This window comes from Fukomys damarensis, unplaced genomic scaffold, assembly GCF_012274545.1.
Source record: "Fukomys damarensis isolate Sample0158 unplaced genomic scaffold, DMR_v1.0_HiC HiC_scaffold_11, whole genome shotgun sequence".
Classification (NCBI taxonomy): Eukaryota; Metazoa; Chordata; class Mammalia; order Rodentia; family Bathyergidae; genus Fukomys; species Fukomys damarensis.
Genome location: NW_022900923.1, coordinates 31,431,831 through 31,453,245, shown reverse-complemented (window position 1 = coordinate 31,453,245; position 21,415 = coordinate 31,431,831). Strand labels below are relative to the sequence as shown.

The 21,415-nt window shown below is 31.4% G+C and overlaps 1 protein-coding gene across 1 annotated transcript in view; it reads left to right on the top strand.

Annotated features, from left to right (window-relative positions):
• Positions 1-17,611, top strand: part of Brinp3 (BMP/retinoic acid inducible neural specific 3) — a 237,490-nt gene extending 219,879 nt beyond the window's left edge. Inside the window, exons 5-6 of the mRNA XM_033761966.1 lie at positions 8,965-9,070; positions 17,253-17,611. Of these exons, the coding sequence (XP_033617857.1) occupies positions 8,965-9,070; positions 17,253-17,611 (465 nt within the window). The remainder of the gene's footprint in view (positions 1-8,964; positions 9,071-17,252) is intronic.
• Positions 17,612-21,415: the final 3,804 nt, after the last annotated feature.

The window sequence follows — 21,415 nt, the reverse complement described above, 5'->3', positions numbered from 1 at the left end:
AATGGAAATAGATGATTACTTTGCAATTTTATAATTATTGTAATAAAATAAGGAAAGCCTTGCAGTAAAAAGAATAAAACATCAAAATATTTTGAAAGCTTTAATCTCCTAATTCTTTGCATATTTATTAATTTTCTAACTCGGAGAAACATTGCTTTTCATTTTTTAAAAAAATAATTGTTTTAAAATAATTTTTTTAAATGCATCTATGGGGAAATTTTCCAACAACTTTGTAATCATTGGGGTTTATATTAAATATTAACTATATAAGTATAATAAACTCTTATCTCAATGATATTAAATATAGTTTATTTTCAATGACTTTAAAATCCAATGAAAGGAAATTAGGAAAGCAAGTATCACATGGAAAAGGGAGAATTTAAGTAGCTTGCTTATTTAATTATCTTCTTTTTATTGCTGCTTAGAGATGAGTTTATGAGCAGAAGACAAATTCATTTTTATCACAGATGAATGTGTTGTTTGGAATCCTAGGTACCTGTAAAATGAAAAAAATGTAAAATGAAAAAATAAATAATAATATTAAATATGTAAGTAAATTCATAGCAAAAATTAATTTTCATCTTTGTATCTGAAATTTTCAAATTATAGTTTTGCAAAAGTAAAATACAGGTAAATATGACTAAATACTCATGATTTAAAGTGGTGTTTTATTTTAAATATTCTCTAATTTTAATAAGCTAAAAATAAATCACTTCTCTTTCATGATTTTCACATTATCACATTTTAACTTTTTTTCATTTTTAAGAAAAGCAACTCAAAGTAGTAATCAATTTATAAGAATATAAATACAATGATCCAAGCTTGCATGTAGCAATGGATTGTTGATATGAATGATCTGGTTTGATACTTGTCCTGATATAATTCACAAGCAAAAATATATTATAACATTTGGATGGTAAATGTTAATATTCACAGGCAGAGAAATTTGTACAGTAGTAAGATTTGAAAACCTTTCAGCAAACATCACCTTAAAAAACTCAAACCTTACTACAACCCAAGAAATTCGCTTCATGACTCCTTACTCTACACAGAGACTAACGTCATGATGTATTCTGCCATCATAGTGAATGTTTTCCCCATTTTGAACTTTGTAATGGAAACATGGATTTCACCCATTATTATTATATTTGTAAGAATCACTCATGTCATTTTCTCGTTACCTTTAGCTTACTATTACTATGCGACAGTTTTCAACTCCTCTATTTACATTTACATCGCATTGTAGACTGCTACTTTGATTTTGTTGTTTGGAGGTATTAGAAGCCTGATGGTGCTAGGGATCTCTACATGAGTCTTACGCTGCACATTTACTCAGTTTGGGTTGGCTGCATCCTTGACTCATAAAATATGATTCTCTCTACTTATGTAAGTACTTTCAAATATGTTCTACAGCAATTTTACCAATTTGTACCCCTGGAAGCAATGTGAGAGAATTCCTGTCCCTTTGAAGTATTGCTAACACCTGATTTTTCCTAGTTTTTTATTCTAGTAACATGAAGTGCTTAGTTAAAGCACTCCAGTAAGTGAGTAGTGACATCTTCTTATACTTTAAAAGTGTATCAGCATGAGAAGACAATCAAGCAAAATTTAATGATTATTGAAATTTTAGATATCATTTTTTTCTCATTGAGTTTCTTTGTACATTTTAGGTATGCAGTACAGTTACATTCATCATTGGGATCTTGTACCTTTGCATGACAGGTCTTGGTTCTTATTTTTATCCCTTATCCCTGCCCTCCCTTCACCCCTACCTCCTTCCCTATTTACAAAGACTTTATTTCCATTTTTTTCATTTTCTCACGTTATTTTTTCTTTTTAAGATTACTATTGCCTTTTTTTTTTTTTTTTTTTTTTGTACAGGCAATCATACTCAGGGCCTTGTGCTTGTCAGGCAGGCGCTGCACTGCTGACCTACATCGCCAGCCCTACTCTTGCAATTTTATTATTGCTTTGTAGAATTTCATTATATGTTTTGGATATGAACCATTCATTGGCTGTACAGATTGCAATTATGTTAATCGGTAATATTAATAAACATGATATCCTAGAATAAGTAACTCTATAAAAAGTTTATACGAGAACTTTTTTGCAAAATAAATATTAGCCTTCATAATAAACATTAAGAAAATGGAAATATAGTATTAATCAAATACAGGGTGCATCCATTGGTATAATATTCATCTTTTGAAAACAATATATTTTAGATGATTAAAAGCTAGAAAGATTTTTGGAAGAAAGGAACAGTATAGACTATAGGATAAGGCATATCTGAAGAAAATATGACCAATACATGGACAAATTGAAAAAGAAATGTAGGCAATGATTGGTAGAGCAGTTTGTGTGAATCTTGGTGTCAGTAGTAAATTGCATTGCTCCCCATTCCAATCACTGGTATCTTAGAGACATTTCTATTGGTACAATAAGAGATAGGTAAAATATCCTTTTCAATATCAACATTCCTTTTTTGGTCATCTAGGTAAACTGTGGTTTCTAGTGGAGAAAATGGATCTCAGAAGGAAGATCCTAAATTCCTACCTTAGGCATAATAACTCTTCTGCAAATGAGCTATGTTGTACTTACCTATGTTTCAGTGTTTCAATGGCCATAAAGCAATGTTACTCTGAAGAAGAATGATCATTTAAATGAGAGAGGTTGTGAAAATGTAAGATCATGAATAAAGAACAGTCTTGAAGAAGAGTTGTTCCCAACTTCAACTATTTTCTTCTCTAGGAAAAGAATGCAGGTAAACAAATAAAAGTAGAAAACATATTAACAGCTGTTACTCCAGGCTAGTAACTCATCTTATTGCTTTGATTTCCTACATGAGCATTTATTACTTTTGTTGTTAAAAATGGCAAGTTGAGCAAGTAAGAATATTGCTACTCTCTCTATATTTTTGTCATAAAATCAGAAAATACCTGATGAGTGACAAGTTATTATGAAGGGGTATAGACAAAGACATATTCTTTGGGGGGGTTACAAGTAAAAGAATTTACTTCCATTTAGACATTAGCAAAATCCTAAGATCATTACAAGCTTTAGCAATGTAGTTTTAAGATAAAATATATATTTTATAGAATTGTAGTAAGAGATGTAGTATTCATAGGACCATGCATTTAGTCAAGAAGCAATAAGCAATCAAAATGATGTGTTAATATTTTGTTTCATGTTGAAAGAGGCCTAGACCAATGCCAATTTTAAATATCTCTATAAAATTATGTGTGTATATATGTATAATTTTGGAAAGCCCATATATATCTTTGCTTACTCTTCACACTCAACATAAAAAAGTTTTCTCCTTTAATTAGGTTTTTGAGTGAATTATTAAATTAGGATCTATACCAAGGGATATTTTTTCTCATTTTTATTGTTGATGATTTTTTTTATCATTCTGTATATTTGAACTTACAAGTTTTCCTTAACTGTTACATCTAGCCTAGTGCTTAGACTCTTGTTCTTACTACACTATGCTTTAGTTGTATAATGCTGTTACCTTGCCAAACGTGTATTGTCTGGTTCAAATGTAACATGGATGTGAGGTGACTAACATGCAAGCCCTCTGTCCACAAAGAACATAGGAACATGCAGTGATGATGCCGGCGAGAGTTCTACAACCTTGATTAGCACCTTGCAGATGGGTAGCTCTCATACATTTAAACCGGATAATCCTCATCCATTTACACTTGCTTTTCAGTAGTAAACAACGAATCACACTGCACGTGCTTGAAATCATTCCTGTTGGGCTGCACAGTGATGAGCGCTTCTCATGCACAGGTGATCTCATTTTGTCTTCACAACCACCTTGTGCTACAGAAAAATGTAACCACTTTGAAAACAGAAACTTCCAATTGACAGTGGTTCCTTGTATCTGGACATGCTCATTTCAGTCCAATTTTTAAAAAAGTTATACCCTTACAAGAATTTCTTTGGAAATATTTTTAATTTATAATACCTGAATTAAGATGAAGAGATTTTAATACTACTGTTTGTGTTTAAGAATGTAAATGTTTTTCTATTTAGCTGCTCTTCTTTTTTTGTTTCATATTGTTTTTTTTTAACATGTATTTGAATTAATTTCAAAATTCCAATGATTTAATTTGCCTTAATAACCTTGAGGTAAAAATAATCTTTTGAATGCTTATGGCTAGGGGGAAGTGTGATATAAAATAGCAAATATTGTTCATTTCCAAGTAAATTATCTGTATACAATGCATTACACTTAAGGAAACACTAATCTATAATATTTTAAATCTTTAAATTTTGCTTATGTATTTATTTGTGAGACAAAATTTTGAATTAAGAAAGTTCTTTTTTTGTACTCTCTTTAAGACTCTGCAAGTGTGAAAATTAAAGCCAATAATTTATCAAAGCAATCGAGATCAAATTGAAAGGAAAAATATGTACATATATGCATATATATATATTTATTATACCCTTACATCCTTCCTGATTTTTAAAAATGTGATTTAAGTTCAAGTCACACAAATTATCAGTTATAGAATCAAGAACATGCTTGACATTTAAAATATTAATTTTTTCCTAAACATTTGAAAATTTTCGATTTTTCATCCTACAGCTGGTTCAGCCACACCCTCAAAGACACATACTCTACAATTTGCCTTCATCTGTTACTCCAATGAAGCACGTTTAAATTTCTTGTGGTTTTCATTGACACCTGTGTACTATGTAGCACCTCAGGGGCTATGCTCTTTGGGTTCTAAGCTGTATGTTCCTTTGCTTTTAATATCTCCTGTCCCATAATAAATAAAGTGTTTTTCTCATTGTGTGCGCTATTTCTTTAAACTGTGGTGCAATCAGTAAAGGATTATTGTTACACTTTATCATTTTTATGTTTAGCTATTAAGTGACATCTATTTTCATAAATGGCGAACCTTAAATCAGACTTTCATATATCAGCTGATGAGCAATTCTTTGGTTTGCACATTTATGTAATTCAATTTTGGCAGACTCGTACCTCTACAGAAATGTTCATATGATAATTTGTCACTTAATTTTTCTATTTATTTATGTTAATTTCATTGTCACATTAAATTAAAATGTTTAGTACTGCTGACACTAGTGAGACATTTCGGGTCTGTAAGTAGGATATAATTGAAAAGTAGATTTATTTAATAGAATATTATGTTTTTAAATTTCTATATCAAATTGTAGAAAATCAGTGAATTCACTTTGAGAAGATAGATGAGCAAATAAAAATATAAACATGATGCTATACTTTTATTACTGTACAAAGTAAATGCTAAGAAATAAGTACAATATATATATACAGATAGAGATGTTATAATCATTACATTTATAAATTAATTATTTTATCTTACACTAAATATCAAAACACAGTGACAAAAGACTCAAAGGAAAGAGATACTCTGTCCAAGACAAAGAGGGAATTTTTATCCTCTTCTGAACATTGCTGCAGCTAGAGTGGTGGCTTTCCTGTAAACCCAGCTACTTGAAATGCGAAGCATGAGTTTGAGGCCAGCCTGGGCAACTATGCAAGATTTTCTCTGAAAAACAAAACAACAACAACAAAAAACTCAACAAGATAAATAAGCGATACAAAATTTCCTTTGAATTTTCAAGATATCATAAATATGCATGGGGCCGGGGATTTAGCTCAGCGGTTCGTGGCCTGCCTCGCAAGCGCCAGGACCCGAGTTCCATCCCCGGTTCCACAAAAACAAACAAACAAGCAAACATAAATATGCATGTGTTTAAATCCAATTTTATTTATAAATTCTCTAAAAATAACAGGAGTTTATATCATTTTTGCACATATGTGCATTGAAGGAAAAATAAATTATATGATTGGACAAAATGAAAATTTAAATTATCTTAAATCATAAATATTTCACTTGATGTCTTTGATCATCTCCCTTCCTGACATAAATGTTGAAATTCACATATAATATACATTGAACACATAAACATGTATATTAAACATACATAAATTATCTGACAGAATATTTTGTTTATTATCATTATAATGGGGCAGTGACAAAGGAAAAATTCAGTGTATCAACATTGCATTTGCGAGGCAGACACAATGCCACTAAGGTAAATCCCCAGCTCAATGCCTTACATTTAATAAGTCACATTGTTAACTAGCAGCATTTGGAAAGTATGCAAGTTTTCATGATGTAACTTATGCATAAACTGGATATGCATGACAGTCTAATTCCCTGTCTTTATTGACTGACCATGATTTTGGTGATTCCAAATTACTAGCATCGTATTTGAAATAACTGCTAAGAAACAGATACACATTTTCATTCTTCCAGCGAGCTGTTTCCCCTACCAACATGCTCAAACATCTCTCTCACATGTCTTCCACGTTGTAGCTCCTTTCCCCCCTATATTTATCTTATTACTTATGCCATAAACTTTGTCTTATTTCTTTTGATCATTATATATTTTTAATGTTTCATCATCTTGCCAGTCTTGCTTTTCATAATTTATTTTCTGAGGTACATCTTACTGCCAACACCTATTTCAGGATTTCACCATTTCAAATATGACCTTGCTCTTTTCCCTGCCTTGTTTATCCCTCGTGATCCCTCCTTCTTTGCCTCTTAACTAAGGACCATGACAAACAAACAGTAGGAGTATCTGAAGGGACAAAAGAGTAAATATTTCTTGCACTCATGTTTCTTGTAATTCTAGTAAAGAGAAGTAAAAATGCTAAATAAATAAATTATATGACATAGTGGAAGGTAATAACTACTGTGGAAAAGAAGAATAAGTTTAAAAGGAAAGAAAACATGGTTTAAAGAAATATGAGTATTCTTTTTAAAGACATTGGTCTAAGTAGTCCTAACAGAATGTTGGCGGTTATGTGGGGAGAAAGGAACCCTTCTCCACTGTTGGTGGGAGTGCAGACTTGTGCAACCACTGTGGAAATCAGTATGGAGATACCCCAAAGAACTAGGGTTAGAGGTTCCATTTGACCCAGCCATCCCTCTGCTGGATAACTTTCCAAAGAATCAAAAGAATCATACCACAGTGATATATGTTCACCCATGTTTACAGTGGCACAGTTTGTAATAGATAAAACTTGGAAACAGCCCATTTGCCCATCAGTTGGAGACTGGATAAAGAAGATGTTGTTATTCGAGTACTAGTCATTCATAAAGAATGAGAAACTAGAGTCGTTCATAGGAAAATGGATGCATATTGAGGTCATACTCAAGAGAAATAAATAAGATACACATATATAAATGCCACATAGTTTCTCTGGTTGAAATTCTAAAAGTATAAATAAGGTCCAAATGGTATAATTGACAATGTGAAATAGGAAGAAAAAGGCTAAAGGTGTAGGGGAAGTGGGAAGGGTAAGGGAAAGGAAATAAGGGAAAAGAAAAAAATACGAGAAATGAAAAAATGGAAAAAAAGTGTTTGTAAATAGGGAAGGAGGGGGGTCAGAGGCAAGGGGAAAAAATGAGAACCAAGACCTGTCATGTAAAGGTACAAGATCCCAATGATGAATGTAGCTGTACTGTGTATCTAAAATGTACCAATAAACTCAATGATGATAAAAAAAATAATATTCAAGCAAATGCCAGAAATAAGTGGATGAATAAGCTTTGGAGTATTTTGAGGAAGTAGAGTTCATATACCTGAATAGTAAATTGGAAAGCCCATGGCAGCAAGATGACCAGGTTCTGAGAAGCAGTAGAGAAGCCAGGAGGGTTGGAATGGTATAAATAAGGGAGAGGAGAAATCTGTATAGAGGCACAAAGAACTCCATAATATGGAAGATTTCTGAAACTACTGAAGGTTCAAGTTTTGACTTGAATGAATAGGAAACAATTGCAAAATTTAAAATAACAGGATAAAACCATTTAAAATCCTGTTTTACAAAGATAATTCTCATTATTCAGAGCATACTATTTAGTTAAAAAGAAGTTTAACTAATATACTTTCCTGCTCCAAAATGATTTTATTAAAAAAACAAAACAAAACAAAACTTTTTTTTAGGTACTGGCATCGAACTCAGGACCTTGCTGCAGGCAGCAGCCCCACTGAGATAAATCCTCGGCCGTAAAAAAGTTATCTTAAACATGAATTTCAGGTCTTGTTTCGGCAGCCCCGATGCTAAAACTGGAAGGGTGAATTTCCATCTCATATAATTAATGGAGCTTAGTGTCACAATCTTCTGATACTATGTGTCACAAGAGATCCATGGAAAATTCAGTCCACAGTATGAGACTCCTTCATGGAGTACCAAGCCTATTCATGGAAAGCCACAATTGCATAGAAAAGTTTAGAAGCTGGAAACCATGAAGGATTACTTTCTGTGGCTATTTGAAGAATGGATAAAATCGATTTGCCAAAGTTGAGAACAGAAGCATTTTATTCAAGATGGGATGAAATTTGGGCTGTTGTATAAGCAAAGGTATAGAATTAAGATTGCTTTACTTTACAGGTGGGAAACCTGACTGTAGAGGGAAAATAAGGCAGGGATAACCCAGACACAGACTTGGATGCTATCAGAAATAAGGAAAAAGTATATTTTAAATAGAAGACTAAAATAATTAAGTCAGGTTTAGACATTAGATTGGCAATGGCTGTAATTTATTGAGAACAACAATAACAAAAAGACAGTATTTATATGTCAAAATTCTTTCTGTCTTAGAGTATGCTCTTTAATGTCTTTGTAAAATCAGTGATCTTATATGAGTTATATTTTGACCGAAGGGATCTTTCATTACTTTCCCAGAAGATATATGATTTAACCAAGTGATAGAAAATAAAGGTAAAGAAAAAATAAGTTGTTGCTCATGTCTGTGTTATTTTTGTGTGTGAGATCCTAGATCTTTTGGTGATTATACCACCAAATGTGTACCAATGTGTGATAACTACATTGAACTGAGAAAACATTGTGAAGTCTGATTTATGTAATAAAGTTGATGTTTTCTTCGTCAGGTAACAGAAACACGGACGGGTCCTCTTGGCTGCAGTAACTATGACAACCTAGATTCGGTCAGTTCTGTTCTGGTTCAGAGTCCCGAGAATAAGATCCAGTTACAAGGTATGTAGGAGGAATTTCAGTTATCGTCAATCAGCCTGGATGACAAACTTTCAAGCTGTAATCTCTTTTCTTTTTTTGGAAACCAGATACAGCACACTCATCCAACCACACACACACGCACACACGCACACACACGCACACATGAGTAGACTATTAAAAGCCTTCTAAAAGGCTAATTTCAAATTTTAATTTAAATAAATCTAGAAAGGATGAATACAATGTCAAAATTACATGCAAGAAGGGTGGGTCAAAACTACTATGTGTTTACATAAAAAGTTATTTGTGGTTAGAGTAAAAGACACATTGCCATTTATCCTCAAAATCCTCCCCCTATGACATAACACACCTAAGTCATCATTCTTATTTTCTGCAGCAGTTTTGGAAGGCTTCATTCATGAATGTCTTCACAAGATGTAGTGAAAAGCACAATGAATACTTCTGTTTATTGCCATCAAGTGGCAGGCTTGTAAAAACCTTATTGTGTATCCTCATTTGCCTTCTGCACCAGATCTAGCACCATGAAACTCTGGCTTTTCCCTAAAATGGTAATGACCATGAAAAGTAATTGTTTCAAATCATTTCAGAATATCTAGGCAGCCCTGACAATACAAGTAAAATACTCACTGAAGAGGACTTACAGGACTGCTTCAGAAAAGGACAAAAATGATAAAATAAGAGTGTTCAAAAAGGGAGGATTAAAAGTATTTTGAAATGACCTAATGTTTATTTCAGTGTCATTTAAAAAATGTAAACATTCACTATGGTTTTTACTAGATCTCATTTTTTACGCTAGCTATTATATCAATAAGTTCCACATTTTTAATAGATTTACCTAACTTATAACTGTTTTCTTTACTGATACTTGAAAAAGATGCAATCACATTTACTGATATCGTAAACTAAGATGGTCATATTTAAATCTCACCTTTTACATCAGTCATTACAACCCTTGTTTCTGATTAGTAGAAATGTACTTGATATTATCAAAATATTTACATTAACATTATTTTCATTCTAAAGGTTGATTGTGTAACGATGGTCATAAATGATTTTTTCTATTACCAAATAAATACATACACGTACAGATATTTACACATATATTAGTTGAATTAGTTCAGGAAAGGGATGACATATATTTTCTAAAGCAAGTTGATTGCTCAAAGATCCATTTTGAGCTATTATTCTCTAGTATATATTTTGGAATTTTGCAGATTAGAGTTGTATTTATTTTTTACATAGAAATGTCCAAAACTTTTAGAAATTTTATTTGTAATCAACTTTTCGGCCTTAATAAATGTATCTACATTGTCTTGCTTAAATTATTCAAAATTATAAATAAATTCCATGTATTTTGAATTGTACGCAAAGGACAAAGTATGCAAATATTTTAATACTTTAATGTAAGCAATATATCCATGTTTATTTTAAAGCCATTAAAATAACTTCTCTGATTTAAATCAAAGTTCAGTATTCCAGTATTATGTGTCATTCTCTACTGCTTATTCTTTTTTATGTGTGCACTCACTTTCCATCAGAATACTTTGAACAAAAATGAACAAAAATGTTTTAGATCAATTTAGTTATTTAATTATTTTAAAAGATTGTCAAAAAGATATGCTTCCTATTCTGTTTCATTGTATAGTTTCCAAATAACTTTATGTTGTAAAAAACATAAAGCTCTTTAGCCTAAAGAACGGTGAAAGAAACTTTAAAATCCACTTTTTTTCTATTCTTTTCAATTAACGTGACTCAGAATCTTGCATTTCTGTCTTTTTTTTTTTTTTTCTGCCTGCCAAATGTGTACTTTGACTTCCCTGCTGTAGCTTCATGTGTAACACTGAGGATAGCAAAGTCTTTCTAAGACCATCTGGGAAATCAATGTTAAGATCTCAACAACCTAGGTACTCTAAATTTGACCAGTACCTGCAGTCCAGGACCAATGTTTATTCTTCCCTTCAAGGCTCATTCTTGTAATATAACTTCACTTTACCAAGAATGCAAACCACTCCCCATTTCTGTATCAATATTAATGCTGTTATTTTATTTTGAAGGAAAAATGCAGTTACTCTACATGGCAATTAGAAATAGTGACTTTGTCAAAGAATCTTATTAAGGTACTAGTTTAGGTCTCTGTGTTTACATTTATCTACTGGATACATGGATATGGATGAAAATTACATATAAACATAATTTTTGTTAGTGTTGTACATGTAAGCAGAAAATGAAGCTCTAGAATCAAAATGAGATCATTTAGGGTATTTATAATTCATATTTATTATTGAATACAGTCTATAATTATGAGTTTTCCTGTAAAACTCATCTTTCAAACTTCTACTTGTGTAGAAGAAAACAAAAATTTTCCTAAAGTAGAAATTTGTCAAAGCAAAGCAAAGAAAGCATGTAATTATTGAAAGCATGCATTAGACAAAAATTTAGAGCAAAATTCCATGAATAATTTTCTAAGACATTGTTAACTGTAATGTCAGTAAAAACACACATGCACATAAAAGATATGCAAGTCACACATTAATTTTAGCTAAAAGTAATGAAATCAAATGGTTTTTGACAATGAGTAAGCTGGATTTACATTTTGTTTGTTTACAATCTGGCTTTGGCAGTATTGTTACAGAGAAAACAGTTTTCTAAAAACTGAAAAAGCCATGTTTACAAGTACAAATTACGAAAATATAAAATATATGATAAACATAAGAAGATATTGGAAGAGATATATTTCAGTCAATAAAAGTCCATGTTATCTCATACCTTTTGAGTGTGGCATATCAAGCAAGTTGATTCTAAGCAGAAGGATAACAGAAGTAATTTAAAATCACTTAAATCTTGGTAGTGATTTTAAGTAAAATTTTCAAAAATTGAAAAAGTGAATAAATCCATATCATGCTGTGTAAAGTAATTTCCAGGTCAATTTTCTCTAACTGACACAGGAACAGGCCATTATAAGGTGGAAGAATGGATGTAGTTTTTTTAAAGTTTGATTAGTATGTGATGTTTTAGATCAGCAAAAAAAAAAAAAATTGATTGACATTACTTCATAAAAAACCTTTGTTCCCATTTACTAAATACAGCATACTTATTGCAATTAATATTTTCAGAGCTTATATACATGAATTTGAGAAGTAGGAAAATATGCTAACCTCTCAAATTGTCAGTCTAATAAAAAGAGAAGAGAGAGAACAGAAAGAAAAAGGAATTAGCAACAAAATACTACCCATTTTTTAAGGACATCTCCAAACAAAAAATTAGGTTAGTTTTCCTCAAATGTCATTTCAATATTTTTAATAATTTTAGTTTTGTGTAGAATTATAGTATTAGTTATAGTATTAAAATTCTCACCAGATATCTTTTGATTTACATTTTTTCATTATCAAGAAACTCTATATGGTGTAATTTAGAGAGTACTATTTTATATAATGACATTTATATTTTATATTTCATAGGAAATATCCATGCACATTCACATTTTAAGTCATTGATTTATATCACAGAAAATACCACTCTTACTAAGGAAAGTCATTTATGAATTAAATCATATAATATTTTTTTATTTTTGTGAAGATTCTTTTTTTTTTATTTTTTTCTCATGAAATTTATTGGTACCTTTTAAGTATATGGTCCAGTTACATTTATCTTTGGGATCTTGTACCTTTACATGACAGATCTTGGTTCTCAACTTTTTCCCCTTATCCCTGACTTCCTTTCACCCCTCCCCTTCCCTTGTTTACAAAGACTTTAAACAAAAAATATGTTGATATTGTGGAATGAGACTAAACTTAAAGGAGGCTATGTATATATGTGGGCATATGTATGAGTGCATACCTACACACATGTGCCATATATCTATGTTTATATATATTAACTATATGAATACATATGTATCACACATGCTATAGATTTTCAAATAATATTTTTAAAAGCCATATTATATGGCAAGTCACCAGGATTACATTATGTTTATATACATATATATACACACATACATACACACATAATATATAATATATGAAAATATAAACATAATATATACAAACATATATATAAACGAGTAGGAAATTGTAATTGACAATTTCATCATGTTAAAGGAAGTAATTATTTTTTCCAAACTATAAGTAATACATAAGCAAAAGAGCATTGGGAGACACTGCTCAACTGGCTATTTTCACATACATTTTGTCTTGTCATAACATGTTAATGAAAATTTGCAATAAAATTCTTCTGATATTCATAATAAATTTTATAAATTATTTTATATTTATTTACCAAAATATTTTAAATATAGCAAATATTAAGTAACTATGACAGATTAAATAGAAATTTATGCAAACAAATACAGTAGTCTATCACTATATCAACAAAGCTCGCTGTAATGACATTAGTTCGTCACTATTCAATTTTTATTTCAAAATAAACAAGGACAACAATGCTAAAATTATGATATGAAGGCAGTTCTCTTAAAACTAAGAGGTCTTAACACATATTCACTAAACAAAGTGACTAACATAAGGTCAAAACATAAAACTCAAGGGAAAATCGTAGATCTACAAATATTACTGAAAAGTTCAAAATACTTCCCTCAGTCATTGACAGCCAAAGAATGCAGAAAAACCTTTAATGGAGCAGTTAAAATAAGAGATCTGTTTTACTTCAACCGATTTATGCAATTTGCTTTTGATTTAGTGAAAGTTAATGCTTTCTTGGTTGGTTTATGTGTTTTGTGTTTTTCTTCTTTAGACTTTGAGTGTGTGGCTCCTCTGAATTCCATAAACCCTGGAGGAATTTGCAGTCTCTTACACAGCTAGTTCAAAGGCTCACTTTTTGCTTTGTTATTTTCCATAGAGTATGTTGAATACGGGGCTCATTCCCAAAAGATTCTCTTCTTGACATGTAGCTCCAGAAATTCTCTCTGCCTTATTAGCCCTTTGATCCAATCAAGAAGTTCATTTTTAATAATTTAGCCGATGTTTCTATTTGCTTTCATTTGAGAAGTTTTATTCAAAACAAACTAGCCCTGCAACATGGGAAATACCTGTATTTTATTTACTGAATCACAGTACATAGAATTACCTGCTTCATATTCTGGCTTTGATAGTAAACTTCTAAGTTCAGAACTGTGCTTCTTAAAGTGCATCAGTAAGTAGACTTTCCCTAATGAACTTGTTGTCAATATTCCTATTCTTTTGTTCTTGTACATTATAAAACAAGATTTATGTAGGTAGCTTGAAGTTACCTTTCTCTCTGTAATTATGTATGTTTGTGGTATATTATAAAATAACAAAGTTTTAAGTGATCTTCCCAAGCCTGTTTTCCTCCAGAGTCTGTGTGTGTGTGTGTGTGTGTGTGTGTGTGCGTGCGTGTGTGTGTGTGTGTGTGTGTGTGTGTGTGGTTTTTCAGAATGGACAGCTCCTTCATTTGGCAGAGTGTGTGAGACAGGGAGATGATGCCAAAAATGTCTGCTTGTGCCTAACACTGAACTCTTCACATCTTACACTCACGCATTTTCCCCTCAATTACTTCTCTAGCCTTCTTTATTTCAACAAAGCATGACCATCATTCTAGTGAAAGTTGTAATTGCAATACATTTCTGTATTATTTTTTGATGTTTCACAAATTCTGTAATTTTTTGTTTTATAACATCAATGTTGAAATAGATCAGTAGTTTTCAAATATCTCTCCCAAACACAACTGCATTTACTTTTGTTTACTTGATTCAATGTGTTCTGATACCTGACAGTACTCAAGTCCTGTCACAGACTCATACTGATTGAGTCTGTGTTTAGCACTTAAAATGACGCCTTCAAAATAAATCAGTATTTTAAAATGTACAGTAATTTGGTGTCCAATAGGAGTGCATATTTAAAATATTTCTTGGTTTATTTTTTTGGTCTCTGAGTCATTTGACATATATACATTATATTATCACATAAAATGGCTATCTCTTTTTTTGTTTTGTTTTGATTTGTGTTTTGTACTGAGAATCTAACTCAGTGCCTTGTACTTGCAGGCAGAACTGTGCTGCAAAGATTCATCCCTGCCTTAAATTGCTTTTCTGTCATTATTTTCCTAGTTTAGACATTTTGTCTGTGGAAACTAATCATTTTTTCTTCCTTATACCTTCTTAGTCAACTAAGTAGAACTCAGCATGTGTTACATGGTTAAAGGTCACTTAATCTAAACAAATTAATCTCATATAATTTATTCATATGAGCCCAAATTTAATTTTCTAAAAAAAAATCTCACTTTCATTTTTTTAGCCTTTGCACAATGAAACAGTACCTGTTACTTTTTTTTTTAATTTGGCTTATTTTTTGTTAATTTTATTGGTATATTTTTAATATACATAAAGATCACATTCATCACGGGAATGTGTACCTGTGCATGGTGTATCTTGGTTCTTCGTTTTTTTCCCATTCCCCTCCCCTTCCTTCAATCCCCTTGTCCTTCTTTATAAACCTTTCTTTTTCTATTTTTCCATCTATTCTCTTTTATCTCCTTTCTCTTCTTCCTTTTTCCCTTCCCATTTGAACATTTTCTTCCCATTTCACAATATCTATCATACATTTTGGTCTTTATTTACACTTTCGGTTTCTTATTCTTATGCTATTTTTAAAAATGTGTATATGTCAATCACTTTTGTGTGACGTCGTTAAGGTATTATTCCTTGGACATGCGCAGCTAATGTCTCAGTGTTGACAAGTCGTGTGTCAATATTTAAGACTCTTTCGTTTTTACTTCTTTTTCTGTTCTTGTTGCTGTTATTCTTGTTATTGAACCCAGGACCTTGCGTATTCTAGGCAAGTGCTGCATCACTGAGCTACACTTTCAGCCTCAAAGTACTATTTCCTAATGAAAATGTATTTCTTACTCTTTTGAAACTGATATCATTGGTTAGCTAATTAATTATACCTAGTGAATTATATATATCTCTATTGGTCATTAAGCAGTATTCCATAATATTATTACATAGTTAAATCTTCATTTTAAATAAAAATACTATACATACCTTTCGGATTAACATATGTGTCTGTTATCTCCACATTTATATCTCATACTGAAGCTATTTTTGTAAATGGCAGGTGTTCCACTAATATTTTTTTCATTTGAGGTGAAATAAAAATAATGTAATTGTAAGTATATAAGTGTTTATAGTACATTCTGGTCAAGTATATGGGAGATCAATCTGAAAACAATATATTATTTTCAATGCATTTGCAAAATACAATTTCCACAAATATCAATTCATAGTTTTTATTAAATCTATCTCTACATAATATTCAAATGCTAAGAAATTTAGAAGGAAACAAAAATTATAAAAATCGCATATTTTAGTAAAAGACAATTTGGTGATGAGGAAATCTTCCTTGTATTTGTACTCACTGATCAGTTTAAATATGTATACTATTTATTAAATTTTCTTAAGATGTAATGGTAAAATTGGAACCATATTTTTGAAATATGATATTAAATATAAAATATTAGCTATAGCTTTTGCATTTATGATATTTTTATAAAGAAACAGTGAGCTTATCAAACTTATATCTAGCAAAGTAATGATCTATAGCGTGAGGACTGGCTTTGTACAGCCGAGGAAATCAACTGTGAGTTAACTAAATCAGACCATCTACTTCTCTGTGGTCAGTTTTATACTTGCTCCTAACAATAGTCATAAAAGCTATGTGTGTTTAGTGGCGTGAGATAAGTTTTATCAGGAATCTTCTGTCATTCTCTTAGCCAAAGCCATTGTATTATGATATTTATATTGATAGGGACTGACACTCTGAACTAAAATGAAGATATTGAAAATCATTTAAAATCATCTGACAGAAAACAAATGCGTACTTGTATTTTTCAAGGATATAAGATGATCGGTTCTATTGTGCTATATAAAATAAACAAATATTGTGATTGATTTCCTCAAAGATTTCATCAGATAAGTCTAGAAAATTTAGTCTAAAGCATTAACCAGTTGCATAATTTCTGAGAATCTACGTTCATCCAATCAGCCCATGGACTGAAAGAATTATACAATTTTGTAATTTAATTTATAGATAACTTTCTAACAATAGCTTTAGAGTACACATGAATTGTTCCTTGATTGTACTAAAACTTGAACTGTTTTAAATTATTTTCACAAAGCAAACCAGTTTGATTGCTTCACTTATTTTCCCAGGGCTTCAAGTCCTCCTTCCAGACTATCTTCAGGAACGTTTTGTCCAAGCAGCCTTGAGCTACATCGCGTGCAATTCAGAGGGAGAGTTTATCTGCAAGGACAATGACTGCTGGTGTCATTGTGGCCCCCGATTTCCAGAATGCAACTGTCCCTCCATGGACATCCAAGCCATGGAAGAGAATCTCCTTCGTATAACTGAAACCTGGAAAGCCTACAGTAGTGACTTTGAGGAATCAGGTGAGATGTATATTTCATATAATATTTTCAATCTGAGACCAAAAACTGCTGAAAGCCCTATCTTGTCATTGTCCGAGAACACTAACATTATTGGAAAGATTTCCATTTTAAATATTGTTTAAAATACATGGTTTGTCTTTATCACTGGTTATTCAGTGTTTTGCTGAAAGAAGTGCACTGCTATATGCTGTTGTTGTTAGAGGCCAGCCTGCTCTTGGTTTGCTTTGTTGGTGCTTTGTTCATGAATGATCTTGTCTTAATGTTAGAATTTAAAATCTGATACTTCATGTCTTTTTGAACTTTTCCAGGGGCCCTTGAGTTTCGTTTGTGAGGCAAAATGTTCTGTGCCTTTTTTAATTAACCATGAGTTTTACCTTTCAATCAACTGCTTATTCTCTGCATTTTGACATAAAAGGGTTGTGTGGATATTTTTGGTTATTTCTGAATTCAGGTGAGCTCACATGTATGTTTTCAATATTGTCTCTCTTTGGTTACATAGATAAACTAATATTCAAGATTGTAAGCAAAGAGACTTAGGAAGAATTAGTAGATTTAGTTTGTCTTGATACCATTTTACAAAATATTTCCTTAAAATATTTGCACTAAGAGCAGAGAGCAGAACGATTGGTGTCAGAGGCAGGGAACAGAGAAATGGGGAAATGTTTGTCTACTTTGTAAACCTTTATTTGGACAGCTGGAACAAGTGCTTGAGAGTTGTACAGATTATTGTCTTAATTTAAAAGTAATATACTGTGTACCTTAACATTACTAGGAATAAATTTCAGATATTCTCATTAGAGAAGTATGTATGAATAGTGGTGCGCATGTTGATTCGCCTTATTTAGTCATTCCACGTGCAGCCATTAATCTTAGCCTAAATCTGTACACCAGAAATATAGACAAATATACATCCCAACTTACATTAAAAAATACCTAGTTAGAGGAGCCACTTAAAAAAATAGGGCAAGAATGGAAAATACTGAAGAGAGTGATGAATTGACACTGAGTTTCTAGAACTGCGTTTCTTTGGTTCACATTGATCGATCCATGGCAGATTTCAAGGCTCAAAATCAATTATCATTCCCTAGAAAATACTGCTACTCCAGAATGCTGAAACCAGAAAAAAAAATTTTTTCAGTCATACTACTTTACAGTGACAGCATTGGGAACTTAAAATATCCTAAGTGCATACATAGCCAGTTACTACAGATAGATTTTTTTCCTTAATTTGAATTCTACTTGTGGTGTGTTTAAATAGTTAAATTAATAAAGCTGCAATAGTAGAACTGAGTCTTCTACTGAGTGATAGGCCTAAATTGCAAATACTCACCAAGTTTGAAATTCAGAGTACTAAAAGTCCACATTGAAAAACAGAGAAGGGAAAATAACCTGTCTCTCAGCAGATGAATGGATGAGGAAAATGTGTTAGCTTTGCACAAAGCTATTTACCAAGAGACTGAATAATTATTGTCATTTACAACACATATTTGGATCTGGGGTATGTCATGTTAAGTGAAGTAAGCCAGAGAAAGGACAATAGTACCAAATGATCTCAATCGAGTGGAATATAAAAAAGTTGATCAAATATAACTGGATTACCAGAGGATGAGGAAATTAGTGTGAACAGAAGGAAACCTTGACCAATGGTTACTAAGTAATAGTTAAGGAAGAGTAAAAGTTCTCCTGTAATATTATATAGTAGGGTGATTACAGATAACAACAATGTACTATAAATTTTAGAAAACTGGAAGAAAATATTTGTGAATAAGTGGCAAATGTTTGGAGAGATAAACATTTTACTTTGATTTAAACATTATGCAATATATGCATATATCAAAACAATGTAGAATAAATATGTATTAATAAATATGTATTAATAAATATGTATTAATGTTGGACCAGACTACTTAAACATGCAACAAACTGTATGCATAACTATTGTAATAAAGCAGGTAGATTTGCAATAAGAGAGAGAAATTTCACTCACTCGACTGAACATCTGTAAGATTTTAAATATAAGATTAAACTTCAGAAAAAGTAGTGGAGGACATTAGAAGGGTGGTTTGTCACTGTTCTTGAGTCATCTGTGTTTTCTGATTGTATGTTATTGAGGTTAGGCCCCTGCCATTTCCCAGAGATTGGAGAACAGGAAGCAATTCTTCAAAGATTACATTTCATGTAAATGAGGGAACGGCCTCTACCTCCCTGAGAAAGACCTATCCGACTTGTAGACTAGCTCCTTGTGAAAGGGTAAAGGAAGAATTTACAATTTCCAAGTATTTCACATTCTTTAAGGCAAGAAAAGTCAAGGGCCTATAAACAGGAATAAATTTGGAAAACAAGAGTGTTCGGGAACCTATAAACAGGCATAGACTTGTTCAGATTTTAGTGAAGCTGAAGAGAATGCCCAGGTCCTTTTGGTCAGTATCTCGCAGTATGGGCTCCAAAACACAAGAAGAAAAAATTGACACAAGTAAAAGGAATGAAAGACACCTACACCATTATAGTAAGATTTTCTTTCTTAATAAATAGAAAGATAAAATTAACGTCAATAAAGATTATGAATTTGAACAGAAAGTTTGGAGCTGATGAAAATATACATGAGTGAATAAATATTTTCAGCTAGCTACTTATCTAGGATTCATGAAATATTTACCAAATTTTATCAGTGTAGGGACACAAAATGACTTTGAAAAATTACAGAATAATGTCATTTGGAAAATATTTTCTGACAATAAGAAAATTGAACTGATATCAGTGCTTAAAAGATAAATGGGCAAATAGTATCTCTCAGAAAATTAAATGAAACTTCTAAAGACAGACAGAAAAGAAATAGGAAAGGAAGTGAAATCTTAGAACAACTGAAATTCTAACATAATAAAGATATGAGTGTCTTGATTGCTTTTAAATAAAATTATTTTTCAGTATCTTTTAAAGTTATGTTGTTTCCTTTGATCCAGCAAATAAATAAGCAAGAATTTCAAAAACATAAATGTAGAAAACAAATAGAAGTTATTTTCAGTAACATAATAATTCATAATAACCTGAAAGAGGGTTCTGAAAAAATGCTCATTCATAAAAAATACATATTTTAATCTAGAAATCTTTTTATATTTATATAATGGAATTTTATAAAGTGAGATTTGAACTCTTCTCAAAGCTAGTAAAAACTGTTGAAGCGGACTTTGGTTTTGATAATGGATTCTGTTCTTGAAAGGTTTTCCTGCCTCCTGATAAACTGTAACAAGGAACGAAGCAGATATTGCACTGGAAAAGGTCTTGGTCTCTGAATTATTTTCACCCCTCACAAGATCTTATAGGTTGATAACCTTCATTATAATTATCAGAATTGTAAGGCAATGCATCATCTTATTTCATCTCATAGATCATTGGAAAGCAGTAATACTATGAGCAGGTGCACAAATATTGGGAATTCTTGAATTTTAGGTACAAGATCGAGTTGGTTATACATACCAATATACCAGAAAAATAAATGTTGTTATACTTTCTATAGACAAAAAAATTCAGAGCGGTGCTTTAGGTTAGTTTCAACTACTTAGTTTAACAATTTCAAAAAATAAGTAATACAAGTAATTAACATGACAAAATATTTTCATTTAAATTAAGAAAATTGCATTATATTATTTTAACTCAAGGGGATACACATCTGCAATCAGAAAATTCATTCTATAACACAAATAACAAGCTGCAGTATGTCAGAGTGCACAGCCCGCAATATAGATGCTATTTACTCTCATAAAAAATAGAAAGAAATGGAGTTTTGCTGTTAGGTCAAGGCAATCTGTTATAAATGCCTTTTTGGTTTTGTGTTTTCTATGTAGAAAATTCAATCAGTAGGTAAAATTAGCATGTAATGCTGTCATTCAAATATTAAATTTTATTTCAGTTGTTTCGTCCTGTAATTT